Genomic DNA, 20,776 nt, shown 5'->3' with positions numbered 1-20,776 from the left:
TTCAAAGGCGATGCCACTGTGTTGAAGTTTGAGGTCCCCGCGTGCCGTCAACATGTGTTTTCCGCTCACCTACTGCTGCATCATTTGCTTTGAAAATCGTTCCCGCAGATGCGAATCAGACTCTTGTTACTCTTAAACCCTAAATGAACAATTAAACAAAGCGGCATACGCAAGACATGCCGACTTTTTAAACGGCCTTATGTGACGTGCTATTAAGGCACTATCTAGAAAAGGGCCGCCACTGTGCTGCGGGCTTGGGAATTCTTAAATTATAGGGCAATCAATAGGTGTCCAACCGTTCTGCTCTCACTGCGATCGAAAGTTTTGTTAATTTGCCCTTTTAAACAACACCGAAACTTTATACTCGGATTGTAGTTATGGTCTGGTGCTTATCTGTCCGTCAGGTCTTGCCTTTTAACTCTCACAACGAGCGAACCCTTCGCTGTAACTTACTGGCGACCAGGTTTGGGTGGTTATTTCGTAAACAAAATTGTAAGGCACTCGACGAAGGGAGCCGTCTGCTACTAGATGTTTTCGCGCTCAAGTTATAAGCTGTTGAAAAGTCGCTAAGCCTCAATGGGAATTTCCCACAGACTTGACCGTGCGTGTTAAACACCGGCCTGACTCAATTTTCTGTCTATGTATTTTTGTGTTATTTTAATTAGATTATCTACAACTCTTCAAGTCTACACCTCCATATGATGTTCAGGTTATGACCGTACTACGTCCTTATTCTAAACTTAGCAATTCACGCGTGCTGCAATCTTTGTTTCCATTTACATGTATTACACGATATAAATCATTTATAGTTCCTCGTTGCGCTCGCTTGTTTGGTGGTGACACGTGACGTTTGAGAAAGCAAAGCACAGCTGCGCCAAACTTCTTTCATTAGCCATCAACTCGATATTACGAACACTCGTATACCAAGGATTGGGTGCAGCGCTGTCATCCAGACTTCTCGTTACGAGTCCGTGATGTTATAAGCATTTCAAAACCTCACTAAGCGTGTAAGGATGACCAACCCTACGAGCCGATTTAGTAATGCTTGCGTTAGCTCGTTTGCAAAACCGTGAGCTTTTCCGGTGGACTGGGCAAGAGTGAGCGCGCGGCAAATCTCCGCACGTGAAGCGCCCGAGGCTATCTCGTCAGACGGCTCAGTCCTAGAAACCCGAAACATCGTTTAATCAAAACCAGCCGCAATTCTCGCTCAGCACCCAGGAAAATAATTGCAACAGCGCGCTACAAAGGATAGAAACAACAAGGGGGAGAATTCCGTATGATCGTTACTTAACACTATTTCAGCCATAAGGTAAGATGAACGCAGTCTGACGCTCATCGCGACAGGGCTTGTATTCATCTGATGTTTAGATCAATGTATTTTGTGAAAATCCTCTTCACGTAGTTACGCACACAACCCAGCCACAGTTGTTTTAAGATTTATGGCATGTTTGTTGGTGGCCTAATGGCGTGGGGAGCCATTTTCACAGCACTGTATACATATGTACCCATAACATATAACGCCTCGTTCTTAAGGTACACATAAAATAGGTTATTTCAGCGCGTTCATTTTGAGGCATTTTATTACCTTGCTTCTTGATTTTGGCATGGACGACATACCACACAGGGATACCGGTTTAAAGTTAACGCACGACGCTCATAGCCTCACTCTAAATTGAAGTACATTTTCTCTTTCGGGTCAAACGACGTGCTTAATGGGAATGTTCGGTGAGTGGTTCAGAACGACATACAAGGGATACTCAATATCTTATCCAACTATCACCCCGAAGTGAGGACAACTAGTTACTGACCGGACCAGCGAGCGGTTTCACAGTATCTGTTTAAGGTTATAACTCATGTAATTGGATTTAATTATACAGCTTTTCTTATCATCTATCAGATTTAAAACCCCTTCTGAGAACGCAATCAGCTATACCGTACTGTTCATCCTGTGTATCTCAGCATTATTCTTTCCTCTTAGACAAAGGTTGCTTTTCAATGCTGGTGTCAGCTTAAACCGCTAAAAGATGGAATAAAGAACTTGATTTTCTTGTGGATTATCACAAATGTGACATAGCTTCGCCCATCATCGCTGTGGTTCTTGCGGTACAAAATACAGGAGGTGCTATCGGTGTTTCGTGCTTCTATCTGCCGAATGGAACGCTAATTGGTTTAAATAAATCTTTGGAGTTTACCGTCCGTGCATGCAAGCACTCGCCAGGTCAGACGTAGGGGGAGGAGCGGATATATGCTATGATCCTAGCGGATTGCAGAGCTGATAGATAAATCGCCCCCATTTAAACATTTTAATGTTAAAAACAAACAATCAAGCAAGTGCTAAGGTAAGCTTTGTTCAAGGCAGCTCTGGGTCATATATCAAGAGTTTTGCGATTACTAACAAAAATTATTAAGACCGGCTGTGAATACTTGAGATTCTCTCTCGATTCTCTGTTTATAAAGCTTCGAAATATGAGCGTTGGCCCTTTCTAGCGCTCACATGGCTGCGATCAAACGGTCTTTGAGGGTTGTTTGTCATTTTTTTTTATTATCACTGATATATGGGAATTACTGTTCATTTGTTACTTTTTGTGAAAACTTGTTGTTCGAGATACTCTCATTAACTTTCGTTCGTGCGATCAAACGTCTCATCAATGTCGAATTTGAACATGTTCACTTCAAATTGATTGAGAGTCGATGAGAGTGTGTGAGTGTACGGTAAAATAGTCATAAGAACTGGAACTCTCATATCTCATCACCGTTTGATCGAGGCTTAACTATTCTGATTTTAGGGAAAGTTCATTTATTATCCCGAGGGGGGCGTGAGGGTTTTGAAAAAGAAAGGGAACAAATTAGGTGCCTGTGCCCCCCCCCCCCCCCCCCCCCCCTTCAGAAAGAAGGAGCAAAGGAGGGAACGGCATATGCTCGAGGATCCTCTTCTACGGTAGTGATCTTTGCAGCGCCCGCAAAGTATGCTGGATCCTTGAGCATGGGGACGGCAACGACGATGTCAAAGGAACGCGAGCAAGAGATTAGCTGAAAACTGGTGAGAAAGTGGGGGGAAGGAATTCGCTGAAAAGATTAATTCCAAAAAAGTAAAGGCACTAAATTTCTCAAATGTGCGACTAAATGCAGGTTGTCAACGGATAAAGGTTGATGCTATATATGACAGGAGAAGCAAAAAGGCTTTTCGTTTTTGTCCATGCGCGAAAAGCGCAGCACGAGAAAGAAAAAAAAAGAGAGGAAGACAGCAAATTAGATATGAGCGAGGATATTGATGACGAAGAATGAGCGCTTGTAGCATTTGAACGTTTTGTTAATGATTTAAAATACGGAGCGTAAGCATATAGCGGAAACCAAGAAAAAATAGGGTGTATGCAGGTTTGCATTGCAAAGATAAAACGTAGTTTGATATGTATCCTGGACTCCAGGATTTTACATGCCAAATAACTACCCCCAAACCGAGACTCGTAGAACCAAGTCTGATTACACACTTAGTCAAATTATATAGAAGGGACAACACCCAAAGAAATCAGTGCCTCCCCTTTTTTAAATCCACACACTTTCGACGCTCCCCTTTAGACCCCTATCGGGTTAATAATTGAACTTTCCCTTAGAACTCTGATTTGTACCCAGAAGGGACACTTTTGATGACGGGCCAAATTTCAAGTAGAAACCTTGTACCCAGATGGGACACTTTTGATAGCAGACCCGATGTTAAGTAGAATCCTTGACCCAGAAGGGATACTTTTGGTGACGGGCCCAATTTGAAGTAGAATCTTGTACCCAGATGTGACAATTTTAATAGCGGGCCCGATGTTAAGTAGAATCCTTGTACCCAGATGGGACATTTTTGATGACGGGCCCGGTGTGAAGGAGAACCCTTGTAACCAGAAGGGACACATTTGATGTCGGGCTCGATGTGAAGTAGAATCCTTGTACTCGGGACACTTTTGATAACGGGCCCGATGTGAAGTAGAATCCTTGTACCCAGATGGGACAACTTTGATGACGAGCCCGATGTGAAGGATCACCCTTGTACCCAGGTGGGACATTTTGTATGGCGGGCCCAATGTGAAAGAGGACCCTTGTAACCAGATGGGACACTTTTAAGGACGTGCCCGGTGAAAAGGAGAATCCTTGTACCCAAATGGGACAGTTTTGATGTCGGGCCCAATGTGAAGTAGAATCCTTGTACCCAGATTGGACACTTCTAATGACGAGCCCCATGTAAAGGTAATTTATTGTACCCAGATAGGACACTTTTGATGGCGGGCCCGATGTTAAGTAGAATCCTTGTACCCAGATGGGAAATTTTTGATGACGGGCCAAAGAAGAGGCCTTGTACTCAGATGAGACATTTTTGATGAAGGGCCCGGTGTAAAGGAGAATCCTTGTACCCAGATTGGACATTTTTAATGACGAGCCCGACTTAAAGGAGAGTTATTTTACCAAGATTGGACACTTTTGGTGACGGGCCCGATGTAAAGTAGAATCCTTGTACCCAGATGTGACACTTTTGATGGCGGGCCCGATGTAAAGGGGAATTCGCTCTTGTTCTGAGTGGTTTGACGCTCATTTGGCCCCCCATTTACGCCGTCGGACTATCGAGAGCTCAACACTCTTGGAATGTCTCTCGCTGTTCTAGTTGCGATTTCCATGTACTCGACCCATCAGCGAGACAACACTAAGGGCAATCTGTGGTTTAAGCAAGACGAGAATGTGAATGTATCCGGGGGGAGCCTCCATACAAGTACGGGGGTTATCGTCCTATCCCGGGGGGTGGGGGAGTTCGAAAAATACCCCTAAAAATACCTGCACGACCAAAAATTGCTACCCTAAACAATACCTCAGGAGCCTTAAAAATACCATTTCTAAGAGAAAAGCCTAGTTTTTTTATCGGATACCCCCTAAACAATACGACAAGCATCCCTATCAAGTTCACATGGGAAGAACCCCCCTCGGGCTTTAGGCTCTGGAATTCTACCAACTGCTATCCCTCAGGGGTTTGTTCAAAGATACTTCCGATTCTGCCATCCTTTAGAGGATCATTCAATCGAGGGGTGCTTGATGTTGATTTCAATAATTTCTGGAAAACTTTCTGCCTTCGCTTTTTTTGATGCTGGCTTTTCGGATCATACTTCTCTACTAAGTAAGTCATTCAGTATTGTCGCATCTACATGAAGAGCTAAATGATCAAGGGAAGGGGAGAGAAATTTGTGATAAAAAGCTAATCGAATTTTATAGCGCTGATGAAAGGGAGAAGAGGGCGCGGGAGAGAAGAATTGAAAATAGAAACCTTTTTATCAAGACCATACACCTGAAATTTCTTCTTTTAACGTGGAAAGAAGGAGGGGAGGAGGAAAGGGAGGTGCCCGATGCATGTCGTCGGGACGTCCGCTCACTCATATTTGATAAGTTTGTATTTTGTATTGTCGTCACTTGTCAGTACTAGAGTATGATATTCTAACAATAAGATGATTTTAAGGACAGCCAATGCTAAACAAAAAGGTTGTCGGGTAACCCTTGATGGTTTTTGCGAATGCCGCGGTGCCATTTACGCATAGCCAGCGCGCCACAAGCTTTGATACTTTAAATATAGTAATTTCTTACTACCCATTCCCTATATTTGGTTTTAATTTGCAACATTTAGGATATCTCAATGTCTATCACTGCCGTCATCTGTCACCGGGAAATGCCTGAAAGTTCAAAGCACTGATTCAACGACCTTTGGACACGTAAATTGCTGTCTCTCATTAAAACAAGCCGAAAGATGACACAGATAATGATAAGCGCCCAATCAACCTTCCGACGGATCCGTGTTCCATTCCTGATTTTCCGGCTACTCTCATTAATGGTTTTTCACATCGCATAATTGATGTTTAAATGGAGTACTCAAGCTGTCCTTAGCTAGTGTCGACTTGATATGAATTCACACGTCGGTATATTTTTTTATGTTGCCCACACCTTGTAGAAAGTAAGTTCCGCTGTCTTCGGGCATGAAATGAGCTTCCGACACATTCCTTGCGCATCCCACGTCCAGCTCAGAAAGCCCGCGAAAACAAACATAAATTCTAATCTGGCCTTATCTTAGGAACAGACACGCACTTCACGGCCTCTGTTAGCAATTATTGTTACTCGTAGAGATAAGGCAAATAGCATGACTTATGAGATAACGCGAGGGCACACGCTCGGGCCTTATCCGTTCTAGCGATCTGCAGGGTGTGATCTAACGCAGTCTTCAACTCTTCCAGTCACTTTCACGTGTAAGCACCGTGCTACAAAACCCTGCATGTCGCCGAATATTATAGCCTGGAAAACTCCCATGGCATTTTCGAGCGGCTCATCAAGTTTGTTTTGATTATTCTCATAGAACTGAAGACAGAACATTGCCGTTCAAGCGACGTAACTAGATACGCAGTTCGGACAAATTCCTCTTACTGAACGACTATACGACTTGGGACCAGCTCGTCGAAAAAGAGCACGGCGCTCGGAGGAGTCGAGCGTAACATGAGGATATCTCTGTTGTGTTGGCTAACAAGTCTTGTGTCCTTAACTCAATCCCAGGTATGTTAAAACGATGTATGCTTCGCCAATATCAAAATGCTTGCATTTCGATCTGGTTTCCGGCTAACCTTTCTGCTCTAGTTATCTTAACTTACACTTAGGCAATTATCCTGCAAAGTAAACCAAGTTCACTTTCAATTATTCGTAAGAGTATCTTGTTTCTGCGTGGCGGACCCACTGAAATATTGATTGACGGCGCAAATTATACTCTTGTATCTTTTTACTCGGGAGCGATGATTAATATTATTTTCGAGGTTTAACGCTTAACGATTTATTTAGATATTTTGGCAAGATCTGGAAAGCATTCACAGTGATGATGCACGAAGCTTTTGTATTTGTTTTTGCGCTATTTTTGTTAGTTTAACCAGGACAGCTTCTTTTGTAAACTGACTGACTAGAGAGCGGAAACCCTGATGTTTGACACTTCTTGGCTTTATTGGTCAGTGTTAAATCGACGGAGGAGTAAATTTCCTGGGACTGACAGGGTTATTTATAACGTGTACGTTTTACTGACGCATTTAACAAACGTGCGGAAGGCAATGGGATGTACCGACGCGCTGAACAAGTTTTTGATTACAACCTTTTACACACAATACAGATAACGTACGCCCCTAAACAAATCCCGTTACAATATGAAAGAGGTGTTAAGCTTTCTTGTTTAGTTGCTGTTCACGCTTTTCGAAATTGTATTAAATTTGTCATAGTATGAAATAGGTGCTAATAAGATGTATTCGTGATTATGAGGTCAAAAATATATGTCTCATATACTCAAACGCTTAGAACTCCACTTTAGAGATTTCTAAAATTTGTCAAGCTTCCATAGTTATAAAGATTGCTTAAATAAACAGTAAACAGTCTGATTGTTTTTCGTAATTCGCTCTCAAAATCTCAACAGGTTTGCTTTGATTTAAAGTACCTGCTTCTAAGTCAGATGCGTTGTAATCTAAAATAGACCCTGTAATAAACAAAAAACACAAGGTTGACAAAAAGTATTGACGAAATTCCATGCATTTTGGTGTCAAGTCTTAACTATTGACACGGAACTCTCTGTTACCGAAGCAAAGGAATTCGCGTTAAAGGAACGACAATTTCCCCAATGTCAAAACAACAACCACAATATACTTCTCTTAGAATCGACAATAAGTTTACACAAAGCTAGACGTGTCAGAATTCGGGGCACAGGTGCTAGCTGATATTCGGAACGGTGACAAAACGTTAATGAGTTTTTCATATGTTTTCTTGTAGTTGTATGTTTTGTAGTAGATCTCGGGAACCGACCTTTAGCTGTGTAAACAGATAGTCCCAGATGAATAGAGCTTATGACATATCAGTGCTAGCACATGGAATACCCGTGTAAGGACACGATTTTGTTAGCGATAGCAGCTCTATGGCTGCTTCATTGAAACGCCAAGTTCAATGCTAATACTGCACCATCCATCTATTCCATAACAACGGACGCTATATAAGCGGCGATCTTATCCACTTGCGATGCAATCTCCGGTGTTATTCTAAGAATATGCGTCTTCGAATCTCTAAGATAACTTTTCTCATAATAGAAATCCTCATTTAGCACCATTCTGATAAATCATCCTCATTTAGCACCATTCTGATTAGCTACTTGCTATGTTCGTTTGACTTTATCTTCTAGTCCCAAAACGTGCCACTGTTTCCTAGCCCCTCTGGTTCCCAGCAAGCCCTCCTTGCGGTAACCGCCTTTTCTGGTCCTGATTTTCGATAATATTATTCCATTTCGATAATGTTATTCACATTTTAACACACGAAATACTTAAATGACATTTTGTTTAATCAAGAAGCGCTGTTAGCATTCACATTATTTCTCGAATAGCCAACTCTTGTCTGAAATGGAGGAGGAAAACCGAATGCAAAACGTCAGAAACTTTGTGATTTTGTAAGAAAAGCGCATATTACGTGTCGACGACCATTGAGAATCTTTTATTCCAGGAGAATTTCATGAGGCCGATACCCCGATGTACAGCATTTTTAGGGGATCTACCTGTTCAGGTGGCGGATCTACCAATTGAAATGCGGTGGGGACAGACACACGCTCTCAAACGCAAAAGAGAAATACTGGGCAATGATTTAGACCTAAAGCTTTATCGCTTTTGTCTAGAATCATTGCCCAGTATAGCTGTCTTATTTATTATAAATTCGTACTATGCAAGAAAAAGGGCTGCGGTTATCTCCACATAGGATTATAAAAATACCAGGATCATATAATCTTCAGATGTAGTCATTTTTATCTACGTCATATTGGTGTGTTCTTTATCCACGCCCCGAGTTGTGTCGGGATACCAGAATGCTGTGAAGTCATTAAGTCCTCCCGCTTCCGCTGAGAATGGTCAGGTATTTCCACGCCTGTGATACCTGTTTTAGGAAGTCATCTTATATAGTCAATTCTAATAAACCTCAGATAACTCGCCCAGGTAACTCGCCGAAATGCCAATGTTGTGGATCTGTATACTAGTTTGCCAATAGCAAGTTTTTTGTATTTTTGTTTCTACACAACTTGGGAAGTTGTGTTTTTCCCGGGAAGGGGGGGGGGGGGGGGGGGGTAAATTACCATTACTCATAGAAAAATATATTTTTTATTTTCTCTCAGATACCCCCTAATTACCACCATATATATTCCTGTCCTACGTGAGGATAAGAAAACTCGATAGACCTCGTGCTGGCATCGAGCGAAAAAAATAAAAAAAAATGAATGAATCGCGTTTCTTAGCCCCATACGAGCAGCGCCAGAATAACTTTCAGCTCCTTTTGACTTCGCATCACGGCCCCATGTAACGTGACCTGTAGTTTCCCCGCTCAATTTGCCACGTGAACCATATGTCGTCAACTCTGTCACTCTAACGATCCCAGCGCGGCTTATAATTCATTGCATGGCCTCTATCGTCAGTAGGGGAACTTATTGCTGATAAAATCTCAAGTTTATACCCCCCGAAGACTGTCAGATAAGGCCGTGCAAGGGGGTAAAATAGCTGGTATCTGATCGATAAGCGTGGAGCGAATGGTATTGAATACCGGGCATTTCAACAGCCGTATTGCTTCAGCTAAAGCTCGTATCACTGATAACCTGCCTCCAAGAATTTCCCCCCCTCGTCATTAGTGTCCACGTCGCTGAGAGAGTTTAGCGGGAGATCTCTTGTCAGGCCCGTAGGAAAGATATGGGCTTGAGTAGGGTGGGGGTTGCTTGTTTTTAGGCTCTCTTTTGTAATCAATGGAAGCCGCGTTTTGTAAAGGATATTCTTAAGTTACACTCGCCCGATTGAGAAGACAAAAACCTATGTAGAGTTTTTTTTTAAAAGTAATACTTATACTTAAAAACAGCAACAACAAAAAATTGCCCGACAAAAAAATAGCCAATAACTTATTGAGGTTCACAAGACATATATCTCCTTGCAGCTAGAATATTAGGCTGCGAAAGTGTAGTCACGACATAGTCGAGTCTAAGGCATTGAAAGCGCCCCAGGCTGGCCTCAGGCAGCTACTAGAAATCAATTTTTGGGATCTCGATTTTATGCCAATAGGGGTCTAGACGACAAAGACAATAAGCAGAGGTATAGAATACAATGTTTGTGTGACCCAATATTTCAGTTGCTTACATGCAGCCGAATTCGTAGTTTCGGGCACAGAAATTATAAATATTGAGGGGGCCTCGTTAGGCCCCAAAGAAATAACTAACCAAAATCGTAATCCCATCGCGTAATGATATAACGCAAAATGTAAGAACAATTTCACATTGCCACTGTGCCCTTGACTGGCACGAAAATCGGGACTTTGGAAAATGTTAATTAATGGTAAATGCCATGTTGATAATTTCACAGTATTTCAAAATAGTTCAGGGCCGTACCCCCTCCCTAAAATAGGGAATGACAAATTTTCCAAAGAAAGGGCTTTAATTTTCCTAGAAAAAAGGATTTCATCGCTCTCTGGTATGGTGGCCGCAACCATTTCTGTGTTTATTTTGGCCAGGCGTTTGCCAACAAAAAGTCAAACTTGTCACAGCGTGAAAAATTGGTTAAATTTTGCATAAATAAATTGTGAATAATTGAGCGAACCTCTGTCAGAGACCTCAGGGGCGGGGGGGCTTTGCTGCTATCTACTTTTCAAACTAACTACGGTTAGGTGTAAAGCGGTGAGACAGACAATCATTGGACGAGCATGCGTACACCTTCGTTATGCAATGACGTAATCGTTGAGTCAAAGGTACAAGTTCACAATAGCCTTTCGCTTCCTGAACCCTCCAGACTTTACCACGATCTGAGGGAGGGAAAAAGCACGCAAAATACGATTCACAATGAGCGAAGAAACGAAGGAATGTAAGCGAAGGTGCGTTAAGCGTTCGAAATCCGAAACAGAGAGTGAAGACGAGGACAGTTATCCAACCGAAAGGAGACAGCAAATCAATGAAGGGGAAAGCGAGGACGAGATCCGCTCTGTTTATTGTTGTAGAAGCACACCACACTATGGAGAAACAACGTCTTTGAATAATATTCTTAAGGTCGTGTCTCTTCAATCGTTTTCAACTTCTCGTCTAGCATCAGATCCTGGCTCTAATAACCGACACTTTGATTCAAGCGCGAGGGAGCAAGTACAGAGAAATTCGGTTATTATCTCCGCGCCTTCCAAGACGAAATGTGAACCCGAGAAGTCAGACCGGGAAAAAGAGACTCCGCAAATCAACGGCATCTATACTCCTACTGTGTTCAACACTAAATCATCTAGCCGGGGCAAGCGGACCGAAAAACATTTCAACAACAATAAGGATAATAAATATTGGGAGAAAAGACAGAGAAATAACGCGTCAGCGAAGCGTTCTCGGGACGCACGTCGCGTTCGAGAGCTCGAATGTCAGATACGAGCAGAGTTTTTAGAGGAAGAAAACCATAAATACAAGGTTGAAAACGAAATGCTACGGGAGGAGAATGAACGATTGCTCAAGATTATAGAGAGTTTCAATAACAAGCAGTAGTTTGAAGGTATTATATAACCGCCAAACCCAGCGTATATTTTTAGATAGGTCATTGAGTTCCGAGAGTCAACCAAACGTGTAAAACAATACCATCGTTGATTTGCGCTCTTTACGCTCTGTTAGGTTGTTGTTCGGCATCGTCGACGAATTACTGTCTTCAAAAAAGAAGAAGAAAATACCCTAACTTGGACGTATGAGAAGTTAAAGCAGGCAAAAATCATGTTTTCACCCTAATTTTTAGAGCAAATGCTTAAGGGTTTTTTATTTACATGGAGGTGGCTGTGACGCAATCATAGATCATACATCGAATCTCCGTGCCCTCTTGCACACATGGGGCGAAGTTGTTTACAAGACCCCTTAGTTGTGAAGCACTTTCGACTAGCCCTAGTATAACCACAAAGATCAAATCCAGATCTATAAGTTAAGTTATAAATGCATATATACATATATATATGTATTACGAGAAAAAAACAATGGGTGATTAAGTATAGCCATAGCAGAAGGCACGAGTTTAGGTTTCACGTGTTTGATATTTCATGGCCTGATTTTAGAGGGTTGGTTGTCTTAAAATTCTTCGTTTTTAAACGACTATTGTAAAATGTAGTAATGCCATTTATTAGATAATCTTATTTCTAGAAGAACCAAGGGAGAAAGAATTTTACCCGTTTGATGCCATTCGGTATTGATATTCTTACCGTTTCTAGCGTGTGGTATATTATGCAATCGGTAGTTATATAACACCGCCACCTTATTGCATATCATTAGACTGTAGATTCCATCTTTTTGTTTTACTTTTTATCTTTGTCTATCATGAAAAAATCCTTGACATTGTAGTATAAGATACAGTAAAACCTCAATATAACGATACAAGCCCCCTAAAATTTGCATCGTTATCGATAAATCAAGATTTTTTTTATACTTTATAGTTGTTGGTGCCAGAAATTAATATCGTTATATTAAGGATATGGTCAAGATGGACTAAAAAAAGTTAGAGCTAATAGGAGTTTAAGTTATTCTTACTGCAATTTCGAATATTCAAGCAACTATAACATCTTCTGAAATCTGTCAATCAAGTTTGGAATTTTACCTGGACACATTTTGTACCCACCGGTTGGTCATTGCATTGCATTGGAATGGCTTGATTGAAACATTTCAATGCTTTTGCCTGGTGGGAGTCCAAATATATTTGTCGCTTGAAATTTGTGAAGCAGAGAATACTCAAAATCGAATTGAATTCAAGAAAATAAAATTTAGCTCAAGTTAATTAACAGTTAACTTTTTTTTATAAGAATGTTTAATTTTTAGTAAGGGCCGTTCTTATTTTTGGAGCATTTTAAGGCTGAAAATGAGATGTTCTTAAATTTTTGTTGCTTATAAAATACATTACCCAATTACTTATTGGGAAGAAATATACACAAATGATCAATAGCAATATAATATTTAAGGTTATTTCTTAATGAACACAATTTAACACTGCATTTTAGAACACATAAGACTAAAAAAGCAATGTTGCTACTACCTGAGCCTTGCATGTTCTTAAAATTTGGTGAAATCTTGGCCTGTACATTCTGATAAAAAACGTTCCTTATAAAAAAAGGGTGTAATTCGAGAAAAGCTGGTTTTAGGTTTTAGTTAATGGGGCTCTGGTGTATTTTTGTAGGTTACATGGCTTCTTTGTTGTATAATTTATTGTATGTATATAAAAGTATACAACCTTTCATTTCTATATCAAGGATTTTAGAATTATTGCAGTTGGCAGACTTTTACATTTCTTTTTCTCATAGAGGAAGGGGGGTGGGGGGTTGTAACCCCCTTAATTCTCTCAGTTCTGCCACTATTGGTATACACTCTTATAAAACAGGGTTGACAGGTTATATAATTATTCTATGATCCAATGTCTCCTTAAAAAAGCGCTGAAAAAAGTTCTTTTAAAAAGGTGAAAGCAGTCACCTTCCCGAGTTTTATGTGGTTCAACTTCCAAATGTACCTCTGTACCAGTCTCCAGCTCCACAGTATTGCTTGTTTAGTTGTGGTTCTGGAACGTTTATATCATATTGATTCATGTTATGTGTGACTAATTCTGACTATATAAGTGGCAGATCCATGGGGGTTTTATAGATTCAGGAGTTTAGGAGCAGACAGTCTAGGGCTTGGAGAACTTTGGCATAGTTTTTGTAAATTTAGCCACCATTTAAAAAGTTATAGATCTGCCATTGTGTATAGTTTAACAACTTTATTATGTAAATATTTCCTGGTTAACATGTACCTAAATATGTATCGAGCATTACATGTAAAAATTAATAGCTTGATAAAAGGCAATATTATAGATTTTATAAACTGTTTGAATTCATTTCCATTGGTACTCTATGACACACAGGTACCCCCTGAACTAACTTCCCATCCCCCCCCCCCCCCCCCCCCCACACACACACACACATACGTATATATACTTTTGAGGCCACTCTGCTGCCACAGAAATAGCAGGGTTTTTGAGATGAAGCATATTGGGCTCTCCCTCCACCCATGGGCTATAGCTATATGGATTAGGGGCAAGGTCCCTCCACCCATGGGCTATAGCTATAGGGATTAGAGGCAAGGTCCCTCCACCCATGGGCTATATCTATAGGGATTAGAGGCAAGGTCCCTCCACCCATGGGCTATAGCTATAGGGATTAGGGGCAAGGTCCCTCCCATCATGGGCTATAGCTATAGGGATTAGGGGCAAGGTCCCTCCACCCATGGGCTATAGCTATAGGGATTAGAGACAAGGTCCCTCCACCCATGGGCTATAGCTATAGGGATTAGAGGCAAGGTCCCTCCCATCATGGGCTATAGCTATAGGGATTTGGGGCAAGGTCCCTCCACCCATGGGCTATAGCTATAGGGATTAGGGGTATGATGCCTTTGTCTCCACCGACGGGCTACAGGAATTAAGGATAGCGTGCCTTTCCCTCTATAGACGCTGGACGCAGGGTCTTTAGAAAAAGCTAAACAACTAGTCTAAACCACTCCTGAACAACTAGATTAAGCGTATGGGCCAAGAGCACATCCCCTAGATTCTAAATGTAGATTGTATAGAATTCAGTAAGTCTGTAGGTCTGGTAGGCCCACTTATGCTAAATAGCTACTTGACTCTTTTTCCAGTCATTGCCGAATCGATGTCACGAGCCGTGCCCATCAGAAGCAAGCCCAGTTTGTGGCACTGACATGCGCACTTATGCCAGTCGATGCCATCTGCAGCTTGCAAAATGCAAAGGACACAAAGTCAAGATGATTTATAAAGGAAGATGCAAAGGTGAGAAGGAGAAATGCCCTTGTTAAATGCAACCAAGACATGGCCCTATGGGATTCATGGTCGTTTAAAAAATTGCGAGTAAACGAGGGCCTTAGCAGTGGGTGGGGCACTGGGGGCACTTGCCCCCCCCCCCATATTTTCAAAAGTTATAAGTAAATGACCAGTAGGGGCGTGACTGTGCCCCAGGATTTTCTTTACGTTCCTGTCTCGTGCCCCCAAATATGTCTAGGCCTGCTACGGCTCTGTAAACCGAAACGCAACTGTGGTCGTTTCTCTGACAATACAGTTTAAGTCACGCCCAATCTTCTAATCGCTAATCTATTAATGTTGATCGCTAACATCGTCGATTCACACGCGATTTTATCTAAATATTTCATGTACACTTGCGACTGGTAACAAGCCTTTTGCTTAGTTAAAACTTTCAGAAACGTTCCCTGTCTACGCCATTTTCACTGCAGGAATACCCAAAAGAGCAAAGCTCGAACGCTACAATTCTTGTTTACTAATATGAAACTTGATTCCTGGTTTAGCTCCAGACAACAGTCCATGTAGAGAAAGTAGAAAGCGTGCGCTAGAGCGTCAGAAAAAGAGCATTCCGTTCTCTGGGTACGTCCCCGAGTGCGACTCAGACGGCAGTTACCAATCGGTGCAATGCCTGCAGCCCTCTACTTCTTGCTGGTGCGTGGACGCATCTGGAACAGAAATCCCCGCCACTCGCGTGACAAACCAGCGCCCCGCGTGTCCTAGTAAGTCATGATTGAATAAGGCAAGGCATTTTCAATCTACAGTGAAACCAGACAACATCCCTCCCCTCCCTGACAAACCGTGGTATTAGTTCTTGTCATGCTCTTTACGATAAGTATTGGTCTTTTTAAGCGTCACCACCCAAAGTCTCCGCAGCCAAGTCTCCCTGGAGGTTTAAACACCTTAGCAGCTACAAAGGTAAGTTTCATTGCTATGTATACGGAACTCAATTTGTATGGGTGGACTTACGTTTTTTTTTTTTTGGTCTGGTAGGCTGTCCAGAAAACGTGCGGGCTTCGTTTAATGCCGAAGTGATAAATCTGCTTGAAAGGGAGTTTTTAGCCTACGCGCGCAGGTCGTCATCTGATGATAGCCAATCAATTGCAGGTATACGTCTTGTTAAACCGCCACTTTGTCATCCTAACAAGTGTGAGAAAGCATCCAGTTCCATCAGCTTTAGGAAGCTGTTGTGGCATTTTCTATTGAATTCGATTGTTTCTTTAAGTTGAATTCGTCTTCCAATATTTGGTTGAAAACTATGACAACTGTTGAATAGGGCGGAGTTGGCAGCAGAGCACCTTTCCAGGATTTTCTATAGTCTAACTCCTAATATGTTATTTACCAGCTGTGAGGTCCGTATCGTGAAATACCGTGGCTGAGGCCGAAGGCCGAGGTCAGTATTTTCAAGGCCGAGGTCACGGTATTTCACGATTCGGACCGACCCTTTGCTGGGAAATAACATATATAACTTTATTAATGTGTCAATATATTTAGTCTTGTGGACACAGGACCTAACAAATTGTTTCCTAGCAAATTTTTGGTCCTAATCTTTCTTCAGGAAGAAGTGGCATGGGGAAGGTTCACTTATTGATGTGGAAGTTTAACCAACTCGATACCAACGCAGACTATTTCCTGGAATGGAGTGAGCTCCATGGTTTTCTGCGCATGTCAAAGAAAGCGATTCACCCCAAGAAATGCAGCAAGACGTTTGTGGGTTACTGTGATGAGAACCAAGACCAGAGGATCTCACGCAACGAGTGGTACGCCTGCTTCGGTGTCCAAGGTACCAGCATATGGCAAATCAGAAGAGAATCATTTTAATTTAACTCCACCCTCCAACCAATCTAGGGGAAGGCTTATGGGTTTTAACCTCCCCCCTCTCAGTCTGCCTCGGGAAAAGGGAGAGTATCACGACGTGGGAATTGGAGCTGGAGTTCCTGGGGCTATAGGATAATATATCATTTTCCTTTTTGTGATACACAACCCAAGATAGGTGTGTATTTTATCAATGAAATGAGGATAGGAATTCAAGTCTGGAACCCAGAAAGGCAGAGTAATAAAATATATCCTCCTCCCCCAATAACAAATAATTGACTCACCTATACTGTTTTGTTACCACTTCAAGAGTGAAAAGTTTATGATCCACTTTTACAAACTTCCTCCTAATCGGATCGTATCCTTTGTAGCAGACGCCGCAATCTGCACTTGTTTACTCTGTCCTAGGAGCTCGTGATACCCATTAGATTGGAGCAACCTACACTTGGATAGATGGGAGTACAATCACTCGCTTACCCCAGTCTTTGGAGCCTGTGATATCCAGGGTAGAAGAAGAGATGGCAATCCTGGCATGCCTTGATAAACAATTGTATTTCTTGTTGTATTTCAGAGATTAAGCGATGCATAGGCGAGTATCTAGCGGCTCTGAGATCCCCACAACAGTCGCCTTCGGGCCAGTCTTATCTTCCCAAGTGCCAGAGTGACGGCTCGTTTGTGCCAATGCAGTGCTATCCTGCTATTGGTTATTGCTGGTGTGTAGACGAACAGACTGGAAAACACATCCCAGGGACGACGAAGAAGACCAATAGCCTTGACTGCACGAGATACAGTAAGTATGGTGAGATGGTGTACGTGCTTTGGTGGGTATACAGGATACAACCGAATAAGAGGAGAACCCGTGGGTAGATAATAAAATAGGAAAATGAAAATAGGGGAATAATGTAAAATAGTGCAGGTTTACTAATAAACTTTGACACAAGAGAAGGAAACTTACAATGTAAAACAAGAACGTTTTGTGCATTAGTAACTTCTCCGCACGACAACCTGTTGTCGTGTCAAGGTAACTGAAGATATGAAAAGTATTCGCTCCTGTCAGCCAATATGTATGCGGGATAAGGCGTGTGTAGTTCAAACCACCAGGGGAGGAGGGTCGGGGAAAGTAAAAAAAAGAAGTTGCTCGGCCATCTTGTGTAAAAGAACCTGGGGAGAGTCCCTTGGGATCCACGTGACTTACTCTGTGGCTTTCATGCCATAAACCATTCAAATGAAAATAGGCTAACTTAAATTTTCTGGCTGATTCGTTAAGCTGACTTAAAACTCAAAGCATCCTTTCCAATCATGTGAGGTTAATAGCGTTTTACTTGTTATTAAATTACAGCAATGCAAAACGGTCCGCTGCGTTCAGGTGGAGCGAAAAAGCTGAAAGGCAAAAAGGGTAAGGAATACATGTTACTGCAAGCTTCATATTATGCGATCTCAGCAGATTTACAACAGCTAAATCGCCTTCTAGCTTCCGTCATTCAAACTCCTTGAAGCGCATTTATTGGCCAGCGAGTAGAATTGGCCAGATGATACCCTGATTCTGTTGTGCGTTGAATGAAACTATTACAAAATTAATCTGATTACTTCCTAGAGTGCACAAGTCAAATTTGGCCTATTTACAAGCGCAAGTTACTTCACTTATTCAGGAAAGAGGTCGTTGACACTAAGGTCATCAGACGTTCTCCGTCTGGACAACTTGCAGGTACACACTCAACTTCATCCATTCCAGATTTGGTTTGTCCGCTACATAAGATTGCACTACATGTAGAACGTCTTCCAAATCTCAGTCCCCAAAAGCAATTGGATCCAATTGAAGACCGCTATTTAGGATTTTAAATCTTTGCTATTTGATAGGTACTATTCCGGCTTAGTTTTCTGATTTCAAACCTTATGGTACTCTCTCTGAAGGATGACCAATGGTTAAGCAACTCCTCACATCATGTAGGGTTAGAACCGAGTTTGTAGTTCAAGAAAATATCCATACCCCCCATGGAGGGGGTCGGAGGTATGACCCCAACTACTCTGGAATTTCCAACCCCCTGGAAACAAGTAAATACAGTAACTGTTAAGGAAAAATGGCATTTTACCCCCCTCCCCTCTGGAAATTCCTGAAATTTCCGTTTGAACCCCCACTCCCCCGGAATTTCCAATCCCCTCCATGGGGGGGGGGGGGGGGGGAAGGTATGGATATTTTCTGGAACTACACAATTAATGGTAGATCCCATTCCTTGAGTGAGATATTTTTACCATAAACCCCCTTGCACATACCTTGCTCTTTTGAACCATATCCATAGAATACTGTGGATCAACTTCAAAGAGCCATTACCAGCCACACATTTGTTCATATGAACCAATATTGGAGGACAAGTTATGGAGAGAGAATCTCGAAATAGCCACCCGAAAAAGTTCATGCTTTATCAATGCCACATTCAATAGATTATATTGCAACAACTTTCCCAAACCATCCGATTGATGCTTTCTCACAAAGTAGCGGCTGACAGACTCTGTAATATAATGAAATATGTTTTGGTTCCCGCAGCATCTCTCAGACGAAACCAGCGTCGCAGTGCACGCTCGGGAAACCTTGTTGCATGGGGAACTTTCCTTTCCGACAACCAAGTACTGGCATGGAAATTTCACCAGCTCGACTCAAACAGGGATAGAATAATCAACTCTAGGGAATTTTTCGTCGTTTCCATGAAGAAGATGTTGGGCAAAATCAAGCGAGGACGCAAATGCAGTCGAAAGCTGCTGGCAGACTGCGACTTTGACAAAGACAATGGTTTGTCACTTAACGAGTGGAGCTACTGCCTTAGCAACCGCTATCAAGTTCATCTTAGCTAGCCTAATGATGAGGATGGAAAACGTGTACCATGTCAGATACAGTCTACTTTCGAGAAGACCTTCTAACTCGTATGAAAGGCGAACGAAAGTTATACGAAAGTCGTACGGTAGTTGTACGAAGGCAGAGGAATTTCCACACTATATTACCACACCTCACCAGGTTGGTAAGTGTATGTTGGGTTCGAATAAAACTGTGTACATGTAACAAATGGTTGCAAATCAAGGGGATTAGGAACGCCAGAACTTTGTTGAAAGACTGCCGAGACGTGACAAGCAATCACCGTTGGGGATAACCACCAAAAATATGATTCTGATATTTTCTCGAGTTTTCGAGAAAGTGATTTGTATATATGTTTATAATAATTTAAGTTTTCTTTAGATACACTTTCGCCAACGGATTAAATTTGATAAAATATATATTATCATAGTTCGTCTTAAGCACCTTGTTGTTGGCAAAACATAAAATTTCATCGTCGATGACTCTGTTGGTCAATAGAATAGGCAAGGAGAAGATTGTCACTGATGATCACGTTAGTATTTAAAAAGGCCATATAACCTTTACGACTAGAGCTATCAAAGAGAAAAAAAGAAATTTTAAGAGCCTTTGTTAGCAACACCTTTGTTGTTGTTTTCGACCAATATTGAAAGAATTATCAAATTCATCAATTGAAATATATTCGTTCTCACATAATAGGATGACAAAAAGGTGGATGACAGAGGCCCTTCAAAGCTTTCATGTAGTATACTTTGTCTGCAATTTGGAGAAAGGTCCTCACGACTGCGCTAATGATTAGCACTATTTTGGCGACCCTTACAATCGAGGGTGTTAATACTACAAAAAAAAGAAGTGACAGTCAGTTGTTGTCCTCTTCAGTTGAGCGCAGACATCGGAGAGAGACTTCTTCAGATGATGTATTTAGTGAAAAAATATAGAGCGATACCTTTGTTCTATGCCCCTTTTTGTCCTGGCCTCGCCTTATTATGTAATCTTCAAAGCTCTGAAAAAGGATCGGATCCCACCCAGATCCATATATATATTTTCAGGGTTTGAAAACGTCATCTGTTTCTCGAAGGTGGGTGACTTTTTGGGTGGCAAACTCGCATGCGCTCCGGCTTTTGGCGGCAGAAAACGTGGGGCGCTTTTTGGCGTGAAGGCCGCAGCTATATCTGTGTTTAGTTTGGCGTGACTTTGCCACTTTTAAAAGTCACGTGTTTTCCTAGAGTCAGTTGCCTATAGTATC

At 41.8% G+C, this 20,776-nt stretch overlaps 2 protein-coding genes across 6 annotated transcripts; both read left to right on the top strand.

Annotated features, from left to right (window-relative positions):
• The first annotated feature begins 1,114 nt into the window (after nucleotides 1–1,114).
• Nucleotides 1,115–20,113, top strand: LOC116619263 (SPARC-related modular calcium-binding protein 2). 5 transcript variants are annotated; one of them, XM_048724227.1, is made up of 12 exons: nucleotides 1,115–1,309; nucleotides 1,979–2,339; nucleotides 6,368–6,561; nucleotides 14,699–14,849; nucleotides 15,380–15,595; nucleotides 15,726–15,791; nucleotides 15,867–15,980; nucleotides 16,432–16,656; nucleotides 17,260–17,478; nucleotides 18,028–18,084; nucleotides 18,283–18,393; nucleotides 19,231–20,113. In XM_048724227.1, the coding sequence occupies exons 3-12, from the start codon at nucleotides 6,505–6,507 to the stop codon at nucleotides 19,533–19,535; spliced, it is 1,521 nt and encodes a 506-aa protein (XP_048580184.1). In that variant the 5' UTR covers nucleotides 1,115–1,309; nucleotides 1,979–2,339; nucleotides 6,368–6,504; the 3' UTR covers nucleotides 19,536–20,113. The 5 variants fall into 5 exon arrangements, with proteins under 5 accessions (XP_048580184.1, XP_048580183.1, XP_032239761.1 ...); XM_048724226.1 differs by lacking the exon at nucleotides 1,979–2,339; XM_032383870.2 differs by lacking the exons at nucleotides 1,115–1,309; nucleotides 1,979–2,339 and adding an exon at nucleotides 2,894–3,040.
• On the top strand, nucleotides 10,760–13,904 carry LOC5514360 (thyrotroph embryonic factor). The gene has a single exon (XM_001634460.3). It carries the CDS (start codon nucleotides 10,880–10,882, stop codon nucleotides 11,552–11,554), a length of 675 nt encoding a protein of 224 aa, XP_001634510.2. The 5' UTR covers nucleotides 10,760–10,879; the 3' UTR covers nucleotides 11,555–13,904.
• Nucleotides 20,114–20,776: the final 663 nt, after the last annotated feature.

Source organism: Nematostella vectensis, chromosome 2, assembly GCF_932526225.1.
Source record: "Nematostella vectensis chromosome 2, jaNemVect1.1, whole genome shotgun sequence".
Classification (NCBI taxonomy): domain Eukaryota; kingdom Metazoa; phylum Cnidaria; class Anthozoa; order Actiniaria; family Edwardsiidae; genus Nematostella; species Nematostella vectensis.
The sequence above is the reverse complement of the archived record's forward strand: the minus strand, read 5'-3'. Positions and strand labels throughout refer to the sequence as shown.

Excerpts from the sequence above, each read along its gene's own strand:
- LOC116619263 (XM_048724226.1), top strand. The coding sequence starts at position 6,505 with ATGAGGATATCTCTGTTGTGTTGGCTAACAAGTCTTGTGTCCTTAACT. Across the intron at positions 14,850-15,379 it reads TTATAAAGGAAGATGCAAAG|CTCCAGACAACAGTCCATGT; the intron begins GTGAGAAGGAGA and ends TTCCTGGTTTAG. Across the intron at positions 18,394-19,230 it reads TCCGTCTGGACAACTTGCAG|CATCTCTCAGACGAAACCAG; the intron begins GTACACACTCAA and ends TGGTTCCCGCAG.
- LOC5514360 (XM_001634460.3), top strand. The coding sequence starts at position 10,880 with ATGAGCGAAGAAACGAAGGAATGTAAGCGAAGGTGCGTTAAGCGTTCG.